This window comes from Larimichthys crocea, chromosome VI (genome assembly GCF_000972845.2).
Source record: "Larimichthys crocea isolate SSNF chromosome VI, L_crocea_2.0, whole genome shotgun sequence".
NCBI lineage: Eukaryota > Metazoa > Chordata > Actinopteri > Sciaenidae > Larimichthys > Larimichthys crocea.
In genome coordinates this window covers 19,238,533-19,255,132 of record NC_040016.1, presented here as the reverse complement: position 1 = coordinate 19,255,132, position 16,600 = coordinate 19,238,533, and the positions used below count along the sequence as shown (strand labels likewise).

At 43.2% G+C, this 16,600-nt stretch overlaps 1 protein-coding gene across 9 annotated transcripts in view; it reads right to left on the bottom strand.

Moving 5' to 3' along the window:
* The window catches only part of ppfia4 (PTPRF interacting protein alpha 4), a 52,223-nt gene that overhangs the window by 7,297 nt on the left and 28,326 nt on the right, over positions 1-16,600 (bottom strand). For 5 of the 9 annotated variants that reach the window (XM_027279833.1, XM_027279830.1, XM_027279832.1 and 2 more), the window contains 20 exons: positions 9,967-10,068; positions 9,582-9,746; positions 9,014-9,088; positions 8,402-8,473; positions 6,866-7,087; positions 5,955-6,089; positions 5,199-5,333; positions 4,957-5,040; positions 4,096-4,227; positions 3,898-3,960; positions 3,376-3,467; positions 3,162-3,291; positions 2,489-2,685; positions 1,537-1,765; positions 1,422-1,457; positions 1,206-1,327; positions 898-1,013; positions 709-790; positions 500-581; positions 85-285 (listed from right to left, as the gene is read on the bottom strand). In XM_027279833.1, coding sequence (XP_027135634.1) covers positions 85-285; positions 500-581; positions 709-790; positions 898-1,013; positions 1,206-1,327; positions 1,422-1,457; positions 1,537-1,765; positions 2,489-2,685; positions 3,162-3,291; positions 3,376-3,467; positions 3,898-3,960; positions 4,096-4,227; positions 4,957-5,040; positions 5,199-5,333; positions 5,955-6,089; positions 6,866-7,087; positions 8,402-8,473; positions 9,014-9,088; positions 9,582-9,746; positions 9,967-10,068 — 2,472 coding nt within the window. The remainder of the gene's footprint in view (positions 1-84; positions 286-499; positions 582-708; positions 791-897; positions 1,014-1,205; positions 1,328-1,421; positions 1,458-1,536; positions 1,766-2,488; positions 2,686-3,161; positions 3,292-3,375; positions 3,468-3,897; positions 3,961-4,095; positions 4,228-4,956; positions 5,041-5,198; positions 5,334-5,954; positions 6,090-6,865; positions 7,088-8,401; positions 8,474-9,013; positions 9,089-9,581; positions 9,747-9,966; positions 10,069-16,600) is intronic. The other 4 variants (XM_027279837.1, XM_027279836.1, XM_027279831.1 and 1 more) reach the window with 2 other exon arrangements.

Here is a 16,600-nt window from a genome sequence, read left to right as displayed (position 1 = left end):
AGGTCGTGTATGCACGCTGACATGCATGAAGAAAGCCATGTATGTGTGATCATGGAGGTGTGTTTGCTGTATTTAGTTTTTTACCGTTCTGGAGGTAAGTGGTGCCGACGGGCTGGTGAGGGAGACCATCTCCTGGATGGCCAAGCGGAGTTTGAGTCGGTGCAGAGGGTTGCTAATGCCAATCTCCCGCTGGATCTCTGTGTCTGAAAGAGCTGACATGATGGCTCCGCTCTTCACGTTGGCGCGGCAGGCTGCCACATACCACGCCGGCATACCCACCCACAGCTGGTGAGAGTCATCAAGACATTCAAACATTACCTCCATTATCGCCATAAAAGGTCAGATAGGAGGGCGAAGGGAGTGCGGATCAGGCTGTAATGGTCTGATTTCACATCACTGGACTGGATGTAAGCAGCAGTTTGACATAAAGGCAGCAACACACAGGGAGGTTTTGTTAAACTTTATGGCTGGCTGACATAAAAGTAGATTAAGGGAGCACCTCTAGCCAGGAGACAACAGTAGGGCCGTCCCACTGGGCAAATGCCAGGCCTCTTTTCCTGGCGTCTTCCAGAAGCTCGTGTCTAACGAGGGAATTAGAAACGGACAAAGAAAGGAAGAAGAATTACCATAGAAAATGCTTTGTGAATATATTAAAATTACAAGGGCGAGAGAAACAACACACAAAGTCAGAGAGAGAAATGATTTTACTTTTTCTTCATCCTGCGGTCTCTCTCAGCCTGAGTTCCCAGTTTTCCCAGAGTCATGGTGTCACCGATACCCATCTCAAAATCTGAAATACAGCAAAACAGCGTTCATTTATATCCCCATTAATCACACATAATCTCACACAGTCTGCAGCAGTGTGGGTGTACGGGTATTTAGTGGACTGAAGTGGACCTGAAAGGGCCGGTAGAGGCTGTCCGTCTCTGCCTACAGTCTGCTCCATTCGACCCCCCTTCTCCTTCTTCCCAAACAATCGACCGATAGACGACTTGATGCCTTTCTTCTGCTTGCTGCAAGAAGAAATGATAATCTGTGATATGTTATATGATGCTGTGCAATGCAAAGATTCATTATTTAGATCCCACTTGAGCCACTACAATCATCACCATTCAAAGTTGAAGTTGAGTCTCTACTGGTGTTGATTTATTACACTGTGCTATCTGTGTGTGTGTGTGTGTGTGTGTGTGTGTGTGTGTGTTTACCCTCGTCCATCCTCCAGACTGCCTGTGAACTGGGCGAAATTGGTTTCCAGCCGTAAACTACGGGGGGACGAGGGAGGTGATGTCTCACACTTGATGGTAGCTTTGTCCACTTCCACTGGAGACTAGAAGAAGAGTCACAAATTGCAATTCAGCTTTTTTCACCCGCAGGACAAAAAAACAAAAATACAATTTTAGTTGTCGTGTCTGCAAACTTACTGCTACTTTCCTGCGGTGTTTCCTCAAGTCACTTGGCTATCGGACGAAACAACACACAGTTACAAATACAGCGTTTTACGATGAACATACTGCTGTTTGTGTGTGTGTGACTGACCAGAGTCATGATGCCTAGATGGTGGCTGGCGTTGCGTGAGTGGTGTTTAGGCGTGGAGTGGCCGCTGGTGGGCGGGGAAGAGGATGACGCCAGGGACTGTGCGGTGGCGGAGGTGGGCAGGGCTCGGGGTCGAAGCGTCACGTTGAGTCCGTCCATGCTGCCGCTGTTCACCCGAGATTCAATCTCGTCCGAGCGGAGGTCTGCTGACTCTCTCTCCACCTGGATCATCCTGCACAGGCGCAAACATGCACACACACATACTCATCCATTAAACAACAATACACACTGTGTATGACTGTGAATGAATGTCTTTATATGTAGTTAAAAGCTTGGATAAAATCACTTAGTGATTAGAGAGTACAACTTTGTTTATTCTGCGTGATAATCAGAATTTATTTCTCTATTATTTACAATTGAGTAAAAACATAACAATGCGAAGATCCTGGCAAAGATTGGATTATATAAAAATGCAATTTATAGCACAAGCATTATTTTTATTACTTCAAGGGAGTCTGGCTCCTCTGCAGCATAATCAGCATCTATTTTGCATCTCCTCACCAGAAGCATATTCTGAGGTGTCACAAGAGAACCTTGTTTACTGTAAACTGCAATAAACAGCATCCTCTTCCAGCTGGAAACAGAGCCAAAGAGTGAGGAGTCTTATCTACATGTCATCGTCTCTATATCTAACGCCACTATCAGCCCCGGTGCATCCTGTCTGGCCACAGGCCTTCGTGTATTGCATTAACAAGAGGAAACAGCGGCAGCTTTATTTGCTGTGGCATCTTCAAAATGTCCCTCCTCTTGTAATTATTTGTTGTATTATCTTTAATACTTTGTTCTCTTCTTATCTGTATCCTGTTTCTTGCAGCTGCGCTGATCCAAAATTTCCCACATGGGGACCATGAAACTGTCATGTGCTGTAATCTAATGTGCCTGCGATTTTTGGCACCTTATCTCTTCGTTGATAGCGTCAAGCTGCTCCTGCAGCATGAGAGCGAGAGTCTGAGCGTCTGATTGGCCGCTGGGAGAAAGCAGGGCCGAGCTAACGTCATCATCCAGGTCTGACTCTGGCTCGATGTCGCTGCCGAGGAGGTGGCTGACGCTCCCACGCAGAGATGGGTAGTCCTGTTCGAACACGGCGCACACCTGGAGACAACAAGCACACAAGCTTTAAAATGTGTGTTTGACAGTCCATGTGCTAGATGCAACATGCAACAGTTTTCATTATAAATAAATTAACCTCAAGGACGTGCTACGTTAATTAAATGCATACATGTAAAAAATATAAAAAACATGACACTTGCGGGAGTGTGTGGCCAGTTATGAGAAGAAATGGATGAACAGGGAACTTACATCAGACAGCATGTCCATGGCAGCAGGTGAGAGAGAGACAGAGAGACAGAGAGGTTAGTAGAGAATGGTATGAAGATCATCATACGTGAGCCAAGCACTGACACTTATTAGCAAAGCAGACATGAACTTTATTGTTAAGGAGCTGTATGCCGTTAGAAGAACAGTCCACACGTGACCTTGTCATCTGCAAGTTGGCCCTCCTGCTAAGTGTATGTGTATGTGAGGAACTGTGAGCTTGTTTCGGCCCCCGATAAAGACGTTATCAGCACCTTGTTTGGGTCGTCTCGTAGCGCTGACAGTCGGCCCTTCTGCGCTCGCCTGATCACAGTTGTGCTGTAGTGGCCGTCTTGGCCCTCCACCACAGAGAAGCGAAGGTCACTGGAGCTCCCCAGGTGAGACCTGAGGTCACGCAGAGCAGAGAAACATCAACAATCAACGCGGTGCCACGTTACAGGACGTGTATGTATGTGAGTCCGTGCGTACCGAGGGTGGGTTCCGTCTCCAAACGCCCCGCTGCGACGTTTCAAATGGTCGATCTCATTCCTCAACTTCTCGATCTCTCCAATCAGCCGTTCCTGAGGGAGTGAGAGGCATCATGGGCAGTTCATGGGTTTGTGTTGGAAACACTCATTTGCTTTCTTGTTGAGGGAAAGATGAGAAGATCTATTCTCGTGTCAGAATACTTGAACACATATTGTCTAACTATGTTTTAAGGTTTAATTAAGCCAATGTCAGATACTCAATGTGTGTACTGTTGGGTAGCTTAACCTACAATCCTGCTGTATATTTTATAAACTCAGTTGTTTCTAAATAACCTCTAACTACAGATGTGAACAAATCAAATGGATAAAAAAAATATAATATTTCCCTCTGCAGTGGAATAAAAGTATAAAGTAGCATAACATGGAAATAGTTTAGTGGAGTACAAGCACTACATAAGTGTACTTAATTACTGATATTGTGCACTTTCAGTGATTGGAGTTGATTCATTTACGTCTTACTGACCCTGGTGTGGTGAAATTCTTCGAGCTGTTTCTGGCAGTTCTCGAGGTCCTGGATGAGGGAGTTCTACACGGGAAAATCACGAAACTGTGTCAAAAACAAATCTGCTGGTCCGGGCAGAACATGTGCTACTGTATATTCATCAGTTCTGCAAGGCAATAACAACAGCAATAGGAGCCGCCGCTCAGATGAAGGCCTTGCCTTGTCCTCCAGGGCAGCCATGCGTTCCTTCAGATGGAGCTGCAGTCTTTCGTTGGACTCGGTGAGCAGACGATCCACCGTGTCAGACAAACGCTTGTTGTGCTCCTCGTTCATTTTCTCTCTTTGACGAGCCTGATGAGCGGAGAGAGAGAGAGAGAAGGGAGATCATCAAATTTTCTCTTTGACAGAGACTCCATTTGCGTGTATTTATGCAACTAATCAAGCATCTCTGCATAGATTAAAAAGGATGAAGTGTGTATTCAGCCCAAGATCACTGGCTGCCAGATATAGGTCTTCTTGGCCAACAATGGATCTCGCAGCCAGAATGATTTAATTACAGTCATTTACATGATGATGAAAAAGGGTTAAACGCCTTCTCTTCAATGGGGAGCGTTGTGCTTAATGTGCATTCTACAGTAATATCATTAAAGCAAATTAACGCAGACAAACACAAATCTGCGTCCTCGGAGAGCTCCTTTAACTAAATATAGTCATGAGCTCACACACGAGGAGATAGAAATTAGCCTTGCGTGAATTATTCAGAGTCTAAAGATAGCAGCCAATCAGTCTTATAGCGAGGGGAGGGGGCGTGTGTTGCAGCAAAATATGTGGATTTGGTTCAAATTCATGCAACGATGCACCGGAAAAGCTCATATGTGTGTGTGTGTCTGTCCTGTGTGCTTGTGTATGCGCGGGTATGCATGAGGGAGCACAGAGCCAAGAGTCAAGGCGTCCGACTGTGAAGCATCAGCCCAGCCACCCCCCCGTACACAAACACACACAATATAGTGAGAGGTCAGAGAAATCCTGCAGGGCTGGTGCACACCACACACACACATATGCACACATATGCACACACACCCTTCCTAGCTCTTGGTTCTTCTCCTCCAGTTGTGACTCCAGCTGTCTGAGCCGCTCTTCCACGTTGCCATGCCGCTCCTCAGCCTGTAGGGGGAGACACTTACATATAAGTACAACTGCCTCCATGCATGAGCTCTGAATCTGTGTTGATATGTATATCTGATTCTGTCCGCTATTTAAATCGCTGATTCTCGTTTTGTTGCATCAGTATCATCTGCTATTTGTGTGTGTGTGTGTGTTACCTTGGAAAGTGCTGCCACTCTCTGTGCCAGTTCAGCTTCCACCTCTGGCAGCGTCTCGGCCTTCCTCATGGTCTGAGCCAGCCTCTGCTCTGCCATCTCCAGCATCTCTTGCAGCTGGCGCACCTTCTCCTCGCTCTGACACACACACACACACACACACACACACACACACACACACACAGACACACAAAACGAAAAAAGAGGCGAGGTTAGTGCGATCACAAGAGAGGTGTAATCAGTGTAGTGCAGCCAGCGAGTTGCAAGGACACGACAGATGGGCACGAATGGTGGATGTTCCCTATCTGGAGCTGAACCCACATTCACCCTGAACTACACATGAACCTTCGAGTAGGATGCTCGCCCCCTCACTGACTTTAATATTCTTCAGTGGCTTACATACTGTACATCGTCACACTTTTGGTTTTCTGACTTTATTACTGTCCCAGCTTTATTGGCGGACGACATCGGCGCATGAAATATTAAATTGATGCAAGAGAGACAGAAAGAGAACATTAAGTGACCTTGCATCGAGACAAATGTGCCATTTTTAGGGTGTCACTTAACAACATCTGAGGATTGTAACACATCCTAAGGAGGCCTGAGCATAGCAGAATAATGACACAGCACATTCATAATCCTTAAGCCTTAAGGCTTCAATAACAGAGCAGGGAGGCAGGTACAGGAACACATTTCAAGTTACTCTCTCTTGTGCACAACCCTTTACAACAACAAAACAACCCGTTGTGCGTGTGTTACCTGTCGGTGCAGTGAGTCCTTGGTGGCCAGTTCATTCTCCAGTTTGTCGTTGAGGTCGTGGATGTGCGTGGTCTCCCGCTGAGCAGCCAGGTAGCGTTTCTCTAACGTTGTTATCCTCTCTTCCATGTCCTCTCTCTGCGGATGCAACAACATCAACATCACTAACAGGGAAATCAGGAGAGAAACGCCTGCACCAATGTGCATGATGAGGCCCAAGTTCCTTATAATATAAATTATAATATCATTAATATAATTAATGAATAATATAAAGGATCTACTAACCCATTACAAGACACTGTAATCACATTACTGTTCCTGAATTCAGTAATCATAATACAGTTAACCGAAGAACTAGTTTGATTGTTATTTAATGGATGGACAGAAGTCAATCAAACTTTTCATGCACAGTTTTTTACTTTTAATGGGGAGGATGCAGCTTCCTTTAAAAAATGAAATTATTGCATATTTAATGTCGGCGTCTGAATTCAACAACCACAACAACCTTGCCCATGGAGAGGCTCTTTAGCCCGGGCAGTCTTGTGCTGAGGAGGAACTCATCATGAAGTACAACCACATCAAATAAAGCTGGACTAGTCTGCTATGAAGCCATAGTTTGATGAGCCTGAGTTTGAGCACGTCTGGCTTGTCAATGGAGTTCATGTTACGTGACAATGCATCAACGAGGAAAGCAGGCGTTACTTCTGAGTAACGCTGAACACCTTTCCAATGTCTCGCTTTCAAATCAAGTCTTTTTTAGTGTAAAACACAAGAACACAACACAATACTGTGTGTGTGTGTGTGGTGTGTCCTAACCATCTGTTTCTCTGTAGAAGAATATCTCAATGTATAGTTCTTTAGTTTGAGTTTTTATATAGTAATGTATTAATATAGATCATGTTTTTTTCCCTCACCTCTCTCTGTTCCCTCTGTTGTTTGATTGACAGCTCCTCACTGCGGCTCAGTTCTCTGCGTGCATTCGTAAGCTCGGCCTCGAGCTCGGCCAAACGGGCGTTGAGGGTGGCAGAGTGCTCGCGGCTCTGGGCCAACTCCTTATTGGTCCGATCCAACAGCTCCTGAAGCTCGGACACCCGGCCGCCATCGTCGTGTGCGTCTATGGAGCCGTTGGGCAGTCTCTGTAGGGTGGACACACACAATTAATGGATCTATATAGACTCACACAAAATGTATTTCAGAGACACATTTGCATGCTGTGGCTATTGAGAGTTGCAGAACTGATATCGTTGGATGGCCTACATAAAAAAGGAGTGTGCTGTATGAGATTAGGCTGTTTTGATGTTGTTTCTCTTCTCTTTTCAGCTCAGAGTGCAGTTAATTCCAGGGCCTTAATTAAACGAACCATCAGGGACACATACTCAGACAGGCAACACAGTGGGCAGCCAAAGTTAGTGGGACCCCCTCCACTCCCTCATGTTCCAATTTTGCCTCCTCGTGAACGCCTTACAGAAACATAAACACTGGGGGGAAACAGGTCTAACGGGTGTGAATCCGTATAATAATAAGACACCTGGTGATTTGTGCAATTGTGCATGACTCCGGTTTAGCCGTATAAACTCATTAGATCTACTCCCATGGACTTTGGAAAATAGCCCCATCTGACTGACGATGTGTAGCGTTTAGAAATGACATGGCTCTGAGATAGTCTTGGTTTAGGGTTCCTGCTGAAAACATACATGCGGTCATGATAGTTTTATGGTGTTTTAAATTAAAAATATCCCCTAAGGAGTGCTGGTTGTAACATCCGGGGGCAGTGAGTGTCAGCAGGGCAGCGGCTTTCATGGATAAAAGTCCTGGCAAAGCGTGTGCTTGCACATCTAGGCTACACTCGTCCCTCCTAATGCTCTCTAGAAATAGTCGCTTCATCTTTTCTGTCTGTGGCTGTGCTTTGATACAGTCTTCTTGCTCTCATCCCCTTTTCATGGCAACTTATTGATTTTCACATTTAATTATTCCTTTAAATAAAACTTCTGTGTACTGACACTTCTTTTTGGCTCTCCTCTATCCTTAAGCCAGAGTAATATGAGCCAAAGTAATTGGATCTTGTACTGCTCATCCTCATCTGCCCAGACCGGTACAGTGGAAGGCGATTTCCATCTGAGATACAAACAGGCTGTGCTGTTTAATCGCAGGCAGGTTTGTTACTCCCTGTGGACGGACCCAGACACAGTTACATAATGTGTGCTTGTTTCAGGGCCGGCCTCAAACCATAGAAGACAGTGCTTGAATAGAGAGCGAGAGCTTTAATGTTATCCGAACTACCAGAAAGGTGAAAGGGGGGGATTCATGCTACATTTAGCTCCGATAACTGTGTGCGTGCGTATGTGAAAGAAAGTCCGAACTAAGAGACAAAGACAGACAGACAGACGGATACTACAGGCAGACGTAAGATGAAGCACAGAGCAGAAAAACAATCACACAGCCAGGAAGACCTTCCATGTAGGCTTGGATCCATCTGTTCGCTCCACTGAGTCACCGTCCTTCCTTTGTCTCACCGTGTTCAACTGAAATGTAGATTAAAAAAGAAAAGAAAAGAAATAAAAAAAGAACAATGAACTAACTCACACATTTACTGTCTTTTCTTTTCCCCTCAGTGAATCTTAGAACAAAACTCAAAAGGGAAGCTCTCAGGCTGCCGGCATGCTTCAGACAACATGCTCTACCGTATTTTACATAACTAGAGACTCAGGATAAATGAGGGAGGGTCTGCTCCTCTTATAAAACTGTGTGATCAGAGCAACTTTACAAGCTTTGACTTGAAACCTGCTATGAACATTTAGCATAATTTTATCTTGAAATTATTTCTTTTATGACATATTTAAATATATGTATGTGTGTGTGTGTGTGTGCATGAACAGAGGGCTGAGGGTACAGAGCCTCTCACCCGGCGTGACACTTGAAGCATATATCAGATCAGACTTGAGGCTTCAACAGATGTCTGCTAGGGACCGAACAGATGTTTCACTTACCAATAACTACACATAGAAACACACACCTGCACACTTATACACACACACTTATACACACACATTCACACACCTCACCTCTTGCGTGGTAGTTGCTAGCTGTCCCTCCAGGGTGGCCACCCTTTCCAGAGCCACCCGGAGCCTTTCACGTACCTGACAAGAACACACCAGGAACACACACACACATCAAGACAAAGTCCAGAGGACAAAATAAGAGCATTTCATTTACCTCAACAGAGCAAAGAGTTTTATTATTTCTAATTGTATAAGTATATTCTCATATTTTATTAGGAATTTGTCCCTGTTTTTAACTTTAACTCCCATTTTCTGTCTTAATTTATTGATAATTACCACTTTTTTGCTTTTACTTCTTTCAGCAACAATGTCTTCCCTTCAACTGAGAACTTTTACTTTGAAAATCAGGAAGGTTCATTAAAAGCTAAACACTGAGAAAACAACCAACAAAACGTAATTGATCAAAGTTAATTAGTGAAGGAGGGCAGGGCAAAGTGGTGTGTGTGACGGGACTGATGGAAATATCAAGTCGTGACTGTCTGTGACCAGACTGCAGCCCTTATGTGTGTGTGTGTGTGTGTGTGTGTGTGTGTGTGTGTGTGTGTGTGTGTGTGTGTGTGTGTGTGTCCACCTTTTCATCCAGAGCCTTGTGGTGTTCAAATAGCGACTTCAGGGCTTTGAGGACCTCCACCTCGCTGGAGACTCCAGATGGTGGGGGTGCCTGTCTCTTCACCACTGTCATCCTCAGACTGCGTTCGTGACGAGACACCAGACACTCCAGGTGCTCCAACAGCAGCTACAGCAAACACACACACACACACACACACACACACACACACACACATGCATACAAGACCAAAGAGAATACTAATTTCAAGCTTAGAAACATTGTTTGTTTTCATCAGCATCACCACACACTTGCAATTATGTATGCACATGCATGCACTCAAACACACACACACACACACACACACACACACACACACACACACACACACACACACACACACACGTACCCTAGTGTTGTTCCTTTCAGCTTTCAGCTCCGATATTTCCTCCTCTTTCTCCAGCAGCTGCTCCCGGCATATGTTCAGCTCCTTCGTCAGGGTGGCAAACTCCTACACAACACACAACACACACCCATACAGAGGTTAATGCTGTGTTACTGATCAACATAAGGCTCTTTACCTCTGTGATACTGAGCACATATGCAGCTACAGTACATGCGGGCGTGGCTGACCAGTTTTTTTTTACAATTTTGGTGGCGCAGAGCAGCACAGGATGCTCACACTGCTGCTCCCTTTATCAGCTGTTGGGGCAGGTTTAAATAACGAGCAGTTCAGGCTGGCTTCTCTTAGGAGAAAACTTGTTGTCCGAGGGAAGTGCTTTCTGCCAGCCTGTGATAAGAGGCGCTCTGAGTGTGTGGAAGTGCCCCAAATGGCACTGTGCTATCTGATCTGCATAAACACAACCTCAGCTGAGCGACTGTGGCCACCGCAATGCCATGGAAATACAGTAGCAAGTACAAAAAGAAGTGAGGAAACAGCATTTTGAGCAAGATGTGGATGCTTGCTGATGCTGAGACACATACGCAGTGTATTAACTTGATTCTGATTGGCTGCAGGTTGTGCATTAATTCCTGATATAGGACCTACTAAGTAGCTCCAGCAGTGTTGTAGTCAAGACCAGCAGAAGGTCTTGGCTGACATCTCGTCCCAGACAGCCACAGCTTGTTCTCTCGGTTTCTTGGTGTGCATTAACAGTAACAAACATTTCATAATGGTTCCTGGTTTGAGTCGCATGTGTATTTGAATTCTCTTTAGGCGTCAAGTGTTCTTGGTGAGGATCCATCCTCCATTGATGCTCACGTGAAGATGTTACATAGCCAGTACCAGAAGATGCATCCAGACCCCATGACTACACAAGACCGTATGCAGCAAACCTTTGCATGGTGGCAAAAGGAGATAGCAGATGGCATGACTGTGGAGGAAACCGTCAAGAAATACCCTACACCGGCTGTGGTAAGTGAAAATGCATCAAAAAGTGATAGCTGGGATTCTTATCCATATAATGTAATTAAAGTAATGACAGTTAATTTCAAGGGTTTTATGGCATGAAAAGTTACATGTAGCTTGGACTCGGATACTGAATAAATCTCATACATTTTTCACCTGTAGTTGTACAACGAGTTGGAACGGATCCATCCAGCAATAGGAAACGTGTGTCAGCGATTCAATGAAAGCTACAGCTGTATTGTATCAAAGGTTCGAGGGAAATCCCCAAACTCTACCTGGAAGCAAGACAAGAGGCTCTCACGGAGGATCTACAAGGTACTGATTAAATAATAAAAATGAATGAATTAATTAAACTTGTGTGTACAAATATAATTCACTGTTAACATATTTTCTTTTTAAATCTTTAACATCATTGGATAGATACTCAACTTGTTTGCTATCCTGATGAAAAACAGTTTGACACATTTTTGGGATGTCTTCTTCATGTTTGCATTATATTGACTATTGAGTTGCAGAATTTGGAAGATACATTTACAGAAAAAATGTTGGAAATAAATACCTTGGACAAGAAAAGAAATGTAAATTGAAGGTCACCTGCCCTGAAAGACTCAAGCACCAGAGTAAATGCTGCCACATATTTGTCATTGTGAAATTTGTCACAGTGACATATATGGTTTTCAAAGACATGGAACATATATCTTGAAAAAATGCCCTTTGATATTGATTTGACATGGCTGGATAGCTATTCCTGTTGTTAGACATACTGTCAAATTATATTTACAGTTTGTCAAATGTACGCAACGTTTCTGACTTTGAAACGTCGTAACGTAAGTCCTTACTTGCTCACAGCTGAGCTGAAGGCTAGACTAGAAATATCACATGTTGCCAAGCTGGATCTAAGGTTTGTCCTATTTACTCAGTTTCACTGCATAAGAACCTCAAGAAAAACTTTAGATTTTTAATTTGAAACATGAAAATATAAATGTGTTTCTTGGGCATGTGACTATGGTATAAGCAGCATAAGCACCTTTGGCATGTCCATTATAGGAATTAATGGACAATGGGGAGTTACGTGGGACACCTCTGGTTCATTGGACATTATCCCTTGACAAAGGTCCAGTTGAAATAATATGCCAAATCCATGAAGACTAATGCAAAAAAGAGGTTAAACGAATGTCTAAACTCATCTTTTGAAAACATTCTGAACTCCTGTGATTGTAGTTTCAGGACAAACAGGGTCACCTTACTCAACACAACAATCAATACATCCATAAAATCCATTTCCCAAAGACTTTTCATTATTAACGCGAGTATAGATTACTTGAAATGAATTCTTAGCGGCGTGTGAAAAGTGTATTTCACTTAAGAGCCATTTGATTTATTGATGTTTCTTTCTTCACACTCCTCAATGTTGACAGATGGCGCACGCACTTCACTGAAGCTTTCAAGCACTTGCGGCTCTCCTGATATCCTTTATAGCCCCACATTTTGAAAAGTCAACCAATGAACGGCTTGCAGTTGGACCACAGTGGTTTCTGGATTGTTGAAAATTCACTCAGTCTGTCAGAAATGCCAGGTTTCGAGCAATTTCCAGACTAACATTCAGTCATGTTGTACAGCATAGAATACAGATGCAGATCTCAGATGCTATTGACTATCCTTGTTAATATCATATGTACTTTTGACGTCGCAGTAACATAACAAAGTTGTACTGAGCAGACGTGAGAAAAAGCTCAGAGGCGTTATGGCCACAATGCAGCAGAACAAGACATTTTGTCCACGTTTCCATGTCAGTCGAAAAAACCATTTTGGAAATCATCCTTATTCACGTTCTTGTACACTAAATATGAAGCTAAAGCCAGCAGCCAATTAGCTGAGCCTGACTCTGTCCAAAATCCTCCTACCAGCACCTCCAAAGCTCCCTAATTAAAAACATGTAAAATGAAGTGCTGCTTACTTTTGGCCAGAGTCAATGGTTACTCGCTTGTACCATCATATTTAGATTGAATACAAACAATCTGGCAAGAAAGTGAACGCGTATATTTCCCCCAAATGTTGTGCTATTCCTTTAAGCATGGCCTCGTTATATCTCTGGCATGTTCGATGAAAAAATACAAAAATGTACTTCTGTACTGTTGAGCGTGCCGTTTCCATGTTTCATCGCAGCCATCTCCCACACACTTCAAGATAGTGTCACAGTTCACAGCTCTGCAAACAACCACATATTGCACATTTGATGGACATTTTATGCTCTTTTGGAGCTGTAAAGCGATGGCTCCATTAACTTTATTAGTTCGGGAGAACGATGTGATGGAACTGCAGCGCTATTCTGCTGTGTGTTTGGTTTTTACAGTATATAAACTTTAACGGCATCTCGCCGTGCGATTTTTCATTTTGGGGTGAACCGGTCCTTTAAAATCACAGCGGTCAAAGGTCTGTAAAGATATTACGACACTGTTAATTTCAAAAAGCAAGTGACCTTTAAGAGTGTGTTTTAAAATATAATGAGAGGCTTTTCTGTGACAAACTGCAGTACCTGGCTAGAGATCAGCAGCAGGCCCTTACCATCCAGCACTGCAAGATAACTTTAAAAAAAAATGTCCTGATCCAAATCCAATGTCAGGTGTCTTTTGCTGAGAATGATAAGTTTCACCTGCTCTGGTCCGAGATTATAAGGTCTCCAAATTCTGCCCCGCTCAGATGAATTATAGAAGTGTAAAATTGGTCCTCACACAAGTCTCTTCACATCAGTGGAAGAAAAGTGCTTTTATTCTTCTTGTACGACCAATATTTCATGATTTGTCTTGCTGATATCTAAGCAGTCAATTCTTATGTCAGAGGGCATTTCCCACTCTCCCGGCTTCATACTAATTCTGCCCGCCATCGATTAGATTTACAAAGGGCGAGAACCTGACGTCACCGTGCACAGCAGAGGACGAGCCTGTGACTCACACACTTTCTTCTGGAAGTTCATTTCTAATATTAAGTGTGGTTTGATCACACAGGAGCAGGGATTAGGTGGCTGTTTGTTTTGTTTGCTGTTTGCTGTGTGTGTGTGTGTGTGTGTGTGTGTGTGTGTGCACGCATGTTTTAACGTCACTTGGTGCTTTGTTGGCATCTCCTGTAAGCATGGCTTTAGTCCAAAACAATATCCAGAGGCTCACGCTCTCTTTGCTTCTCTCAAACACAAACACAGATGCACACACACACACACACACACACACACACATTTTTTGAAGTCCTGGTACTCCCTGCAAGCCATGACACTGCACTCTTGGTCTCACATTTCTCACTGATGACTCGAACAAACGCTGGGCATGAATCGCTTCTTTAAAATCGAACACTTCATATATATATTTGCCATAGCAAAGATAACAATGCATTTTGTGTCAGGCCTAGTTGAAAATGTGTTTTAATACACCTTTGTGTCTGTAACCATACGTTTTAGGTTCTGTATATGCCGTGTATGAGACATATTTTGGCCTCCAGTTTAACAGTGGTAAACTGGTTGTAACAGCCAATGGTTATCCGGAACATAGGACACACACTGACTAGTGTAGACTAGTGTACAAGTATGCAGCTGCAGGATACTAAAAAGAAATCCGAATATACAAAATGTGATCTGGACATTCCAACATTTGATTGAACTTTTTGACTTTCACTTCGCAGTAATGCGTCCACTAGCTTTACACATAATGTTTCAATCGGAGGAGCAATCTGAATGTCTGCACTTTTAACGTTTGTCCTGTAAACCGTAAAAATGTTTTACTTTACTATAGACAGAGGAGGAAGAAGAACTTTAAGTCAATGTAGCAATACTAAAGTGTAAAAATACTCAACTTTAAGTCAATGTAGCAATACTAAAGTGTAAAAATACTCTATTACAAGTAAAAGTCCACTTCCAAATAATGTTGTATTGTATCATTTTAATTACTTTATGTACTGCTGGGTAGCGTAACCTATAATTATATATTATAATTATACATAGTTGGAATAATCTTTTATTATAAATAAATCTGAGGATAACTAATATAATCTAAGACAAATGTAATAAAAAGTACAAATGCATCTGAAATGTGGTGGAGTAGAAATGTAAAGTAGCATAAAGTAAAAATACTTAAGTAGAAGTACCTCAAAATTGGCATAAAGTAAAAATACTTAAGTAGAAGTACCTCAAAATTGTACTGGAGTAAATGTATGAATATAAAAACAACATTACATCAAGTGGGACAGGCAAAACACGCACACAGCAGCCGAACTGAGTGAATAATAATCTGAATCACGTAATTCAGATCTTAGACAAACAAACAAACAAACTTATCTGTTCACCCCGCACATCACGCTGCATGCAAAAAAAGAAAAACAAGTCCCTGGGGTGGAAGGGAGCAACTGGTGAGGGGAGAAAAGGAAGGAGCGCTGGGAGGAAAAATGGGTCAGCATGTTCATTTTACTTTCCCTTATTCCACAGGGGCGCACCAATAGACAGGAGCTCAGCCCAAATCCACCAACAGATGTTTAAGCTCGCTGTCTCTTTCAGATCGTGGCCACCTCTCACGCTTTCCGCTTCGTCTCCTCATCCCTTCAGCCTTTTTCCGAAGCTCCTCTCCGTATCGCCCCACAAACCGCTTCAGCGCTCAGAAACAAAAACAAATGTGAGAAGCATGTGCTGACAAATAACTAAGAATAGATGAAGGTATGAAACACATGTTGGGAATATTATATAATAGAACAGAGAAGTGCTATATATAAAATATAGCACATCACTGTCTAGACAAAAACAAAAAAAGTTCTATTTAATTTCTCATGAAGATCTATCTAACGCCTTCCTGTGGCAGCTCCACACACACACACACACCATGCAAAAGATCCCAGGATGTTTATTCAACTTCACACAAAAGTCAGATACAGACGCAGCTATTTGACAACACAACCTCGACATCTGTCAGAGAGTATATCGTGTAGAGCGGAGAAAAGGTTCTGGGCGTCTGGAGGAAACGCTGTTCTTCTGCCTCCAACCACAATGTGAGATAGCAAGTAGTTACCAAACACTGCTGAGCCCAGACATTGTAAAGGGATTTCTCCCCCTTCGCTTCCTTAAGCAGTTTGGGATTAAAGGATGGAAATGCTGTGTGTGTGTGTGTGTGTGTGTGTGTGTGTGTGTGTGTGTGCAGAGAGCGAGGGGAAGAGAGTGGAGTGCAGTCAGATAAAAAAAAAAGTCTCTCTCACATACATGCAATCCAAAAATATATATATATAAGGTTTAATGAGAGTGTGCTTATAGTTGAGTGTGCTTGTCCTTGTGTGTGTGTGTGTCTGTAAGAGGTCAGCTGTTCACCTACAACACACACACATGAAACCTGAACTGTCCCCTCACTCACTACATGATAAAGAATATGAGCTGTATGCAGCAAACTGAGTGTGTGGATATCCATAGTAAAACAAAAATACTTCCGGACCTTCTGATGGCAATACAGTATGTGTGTGTGTGTGTGTGTGTGTGTGTGTGTATGAGTTCATGGAAGGCAGGTGCTTTAGCATTCATCGCGGATGATGTGATAACTTTTTGGTCAGTCAGTTAAATGACTGACTAGTAAGTACACTTCACTCAGTTCACTCACTGCAACAGTTTTCATGG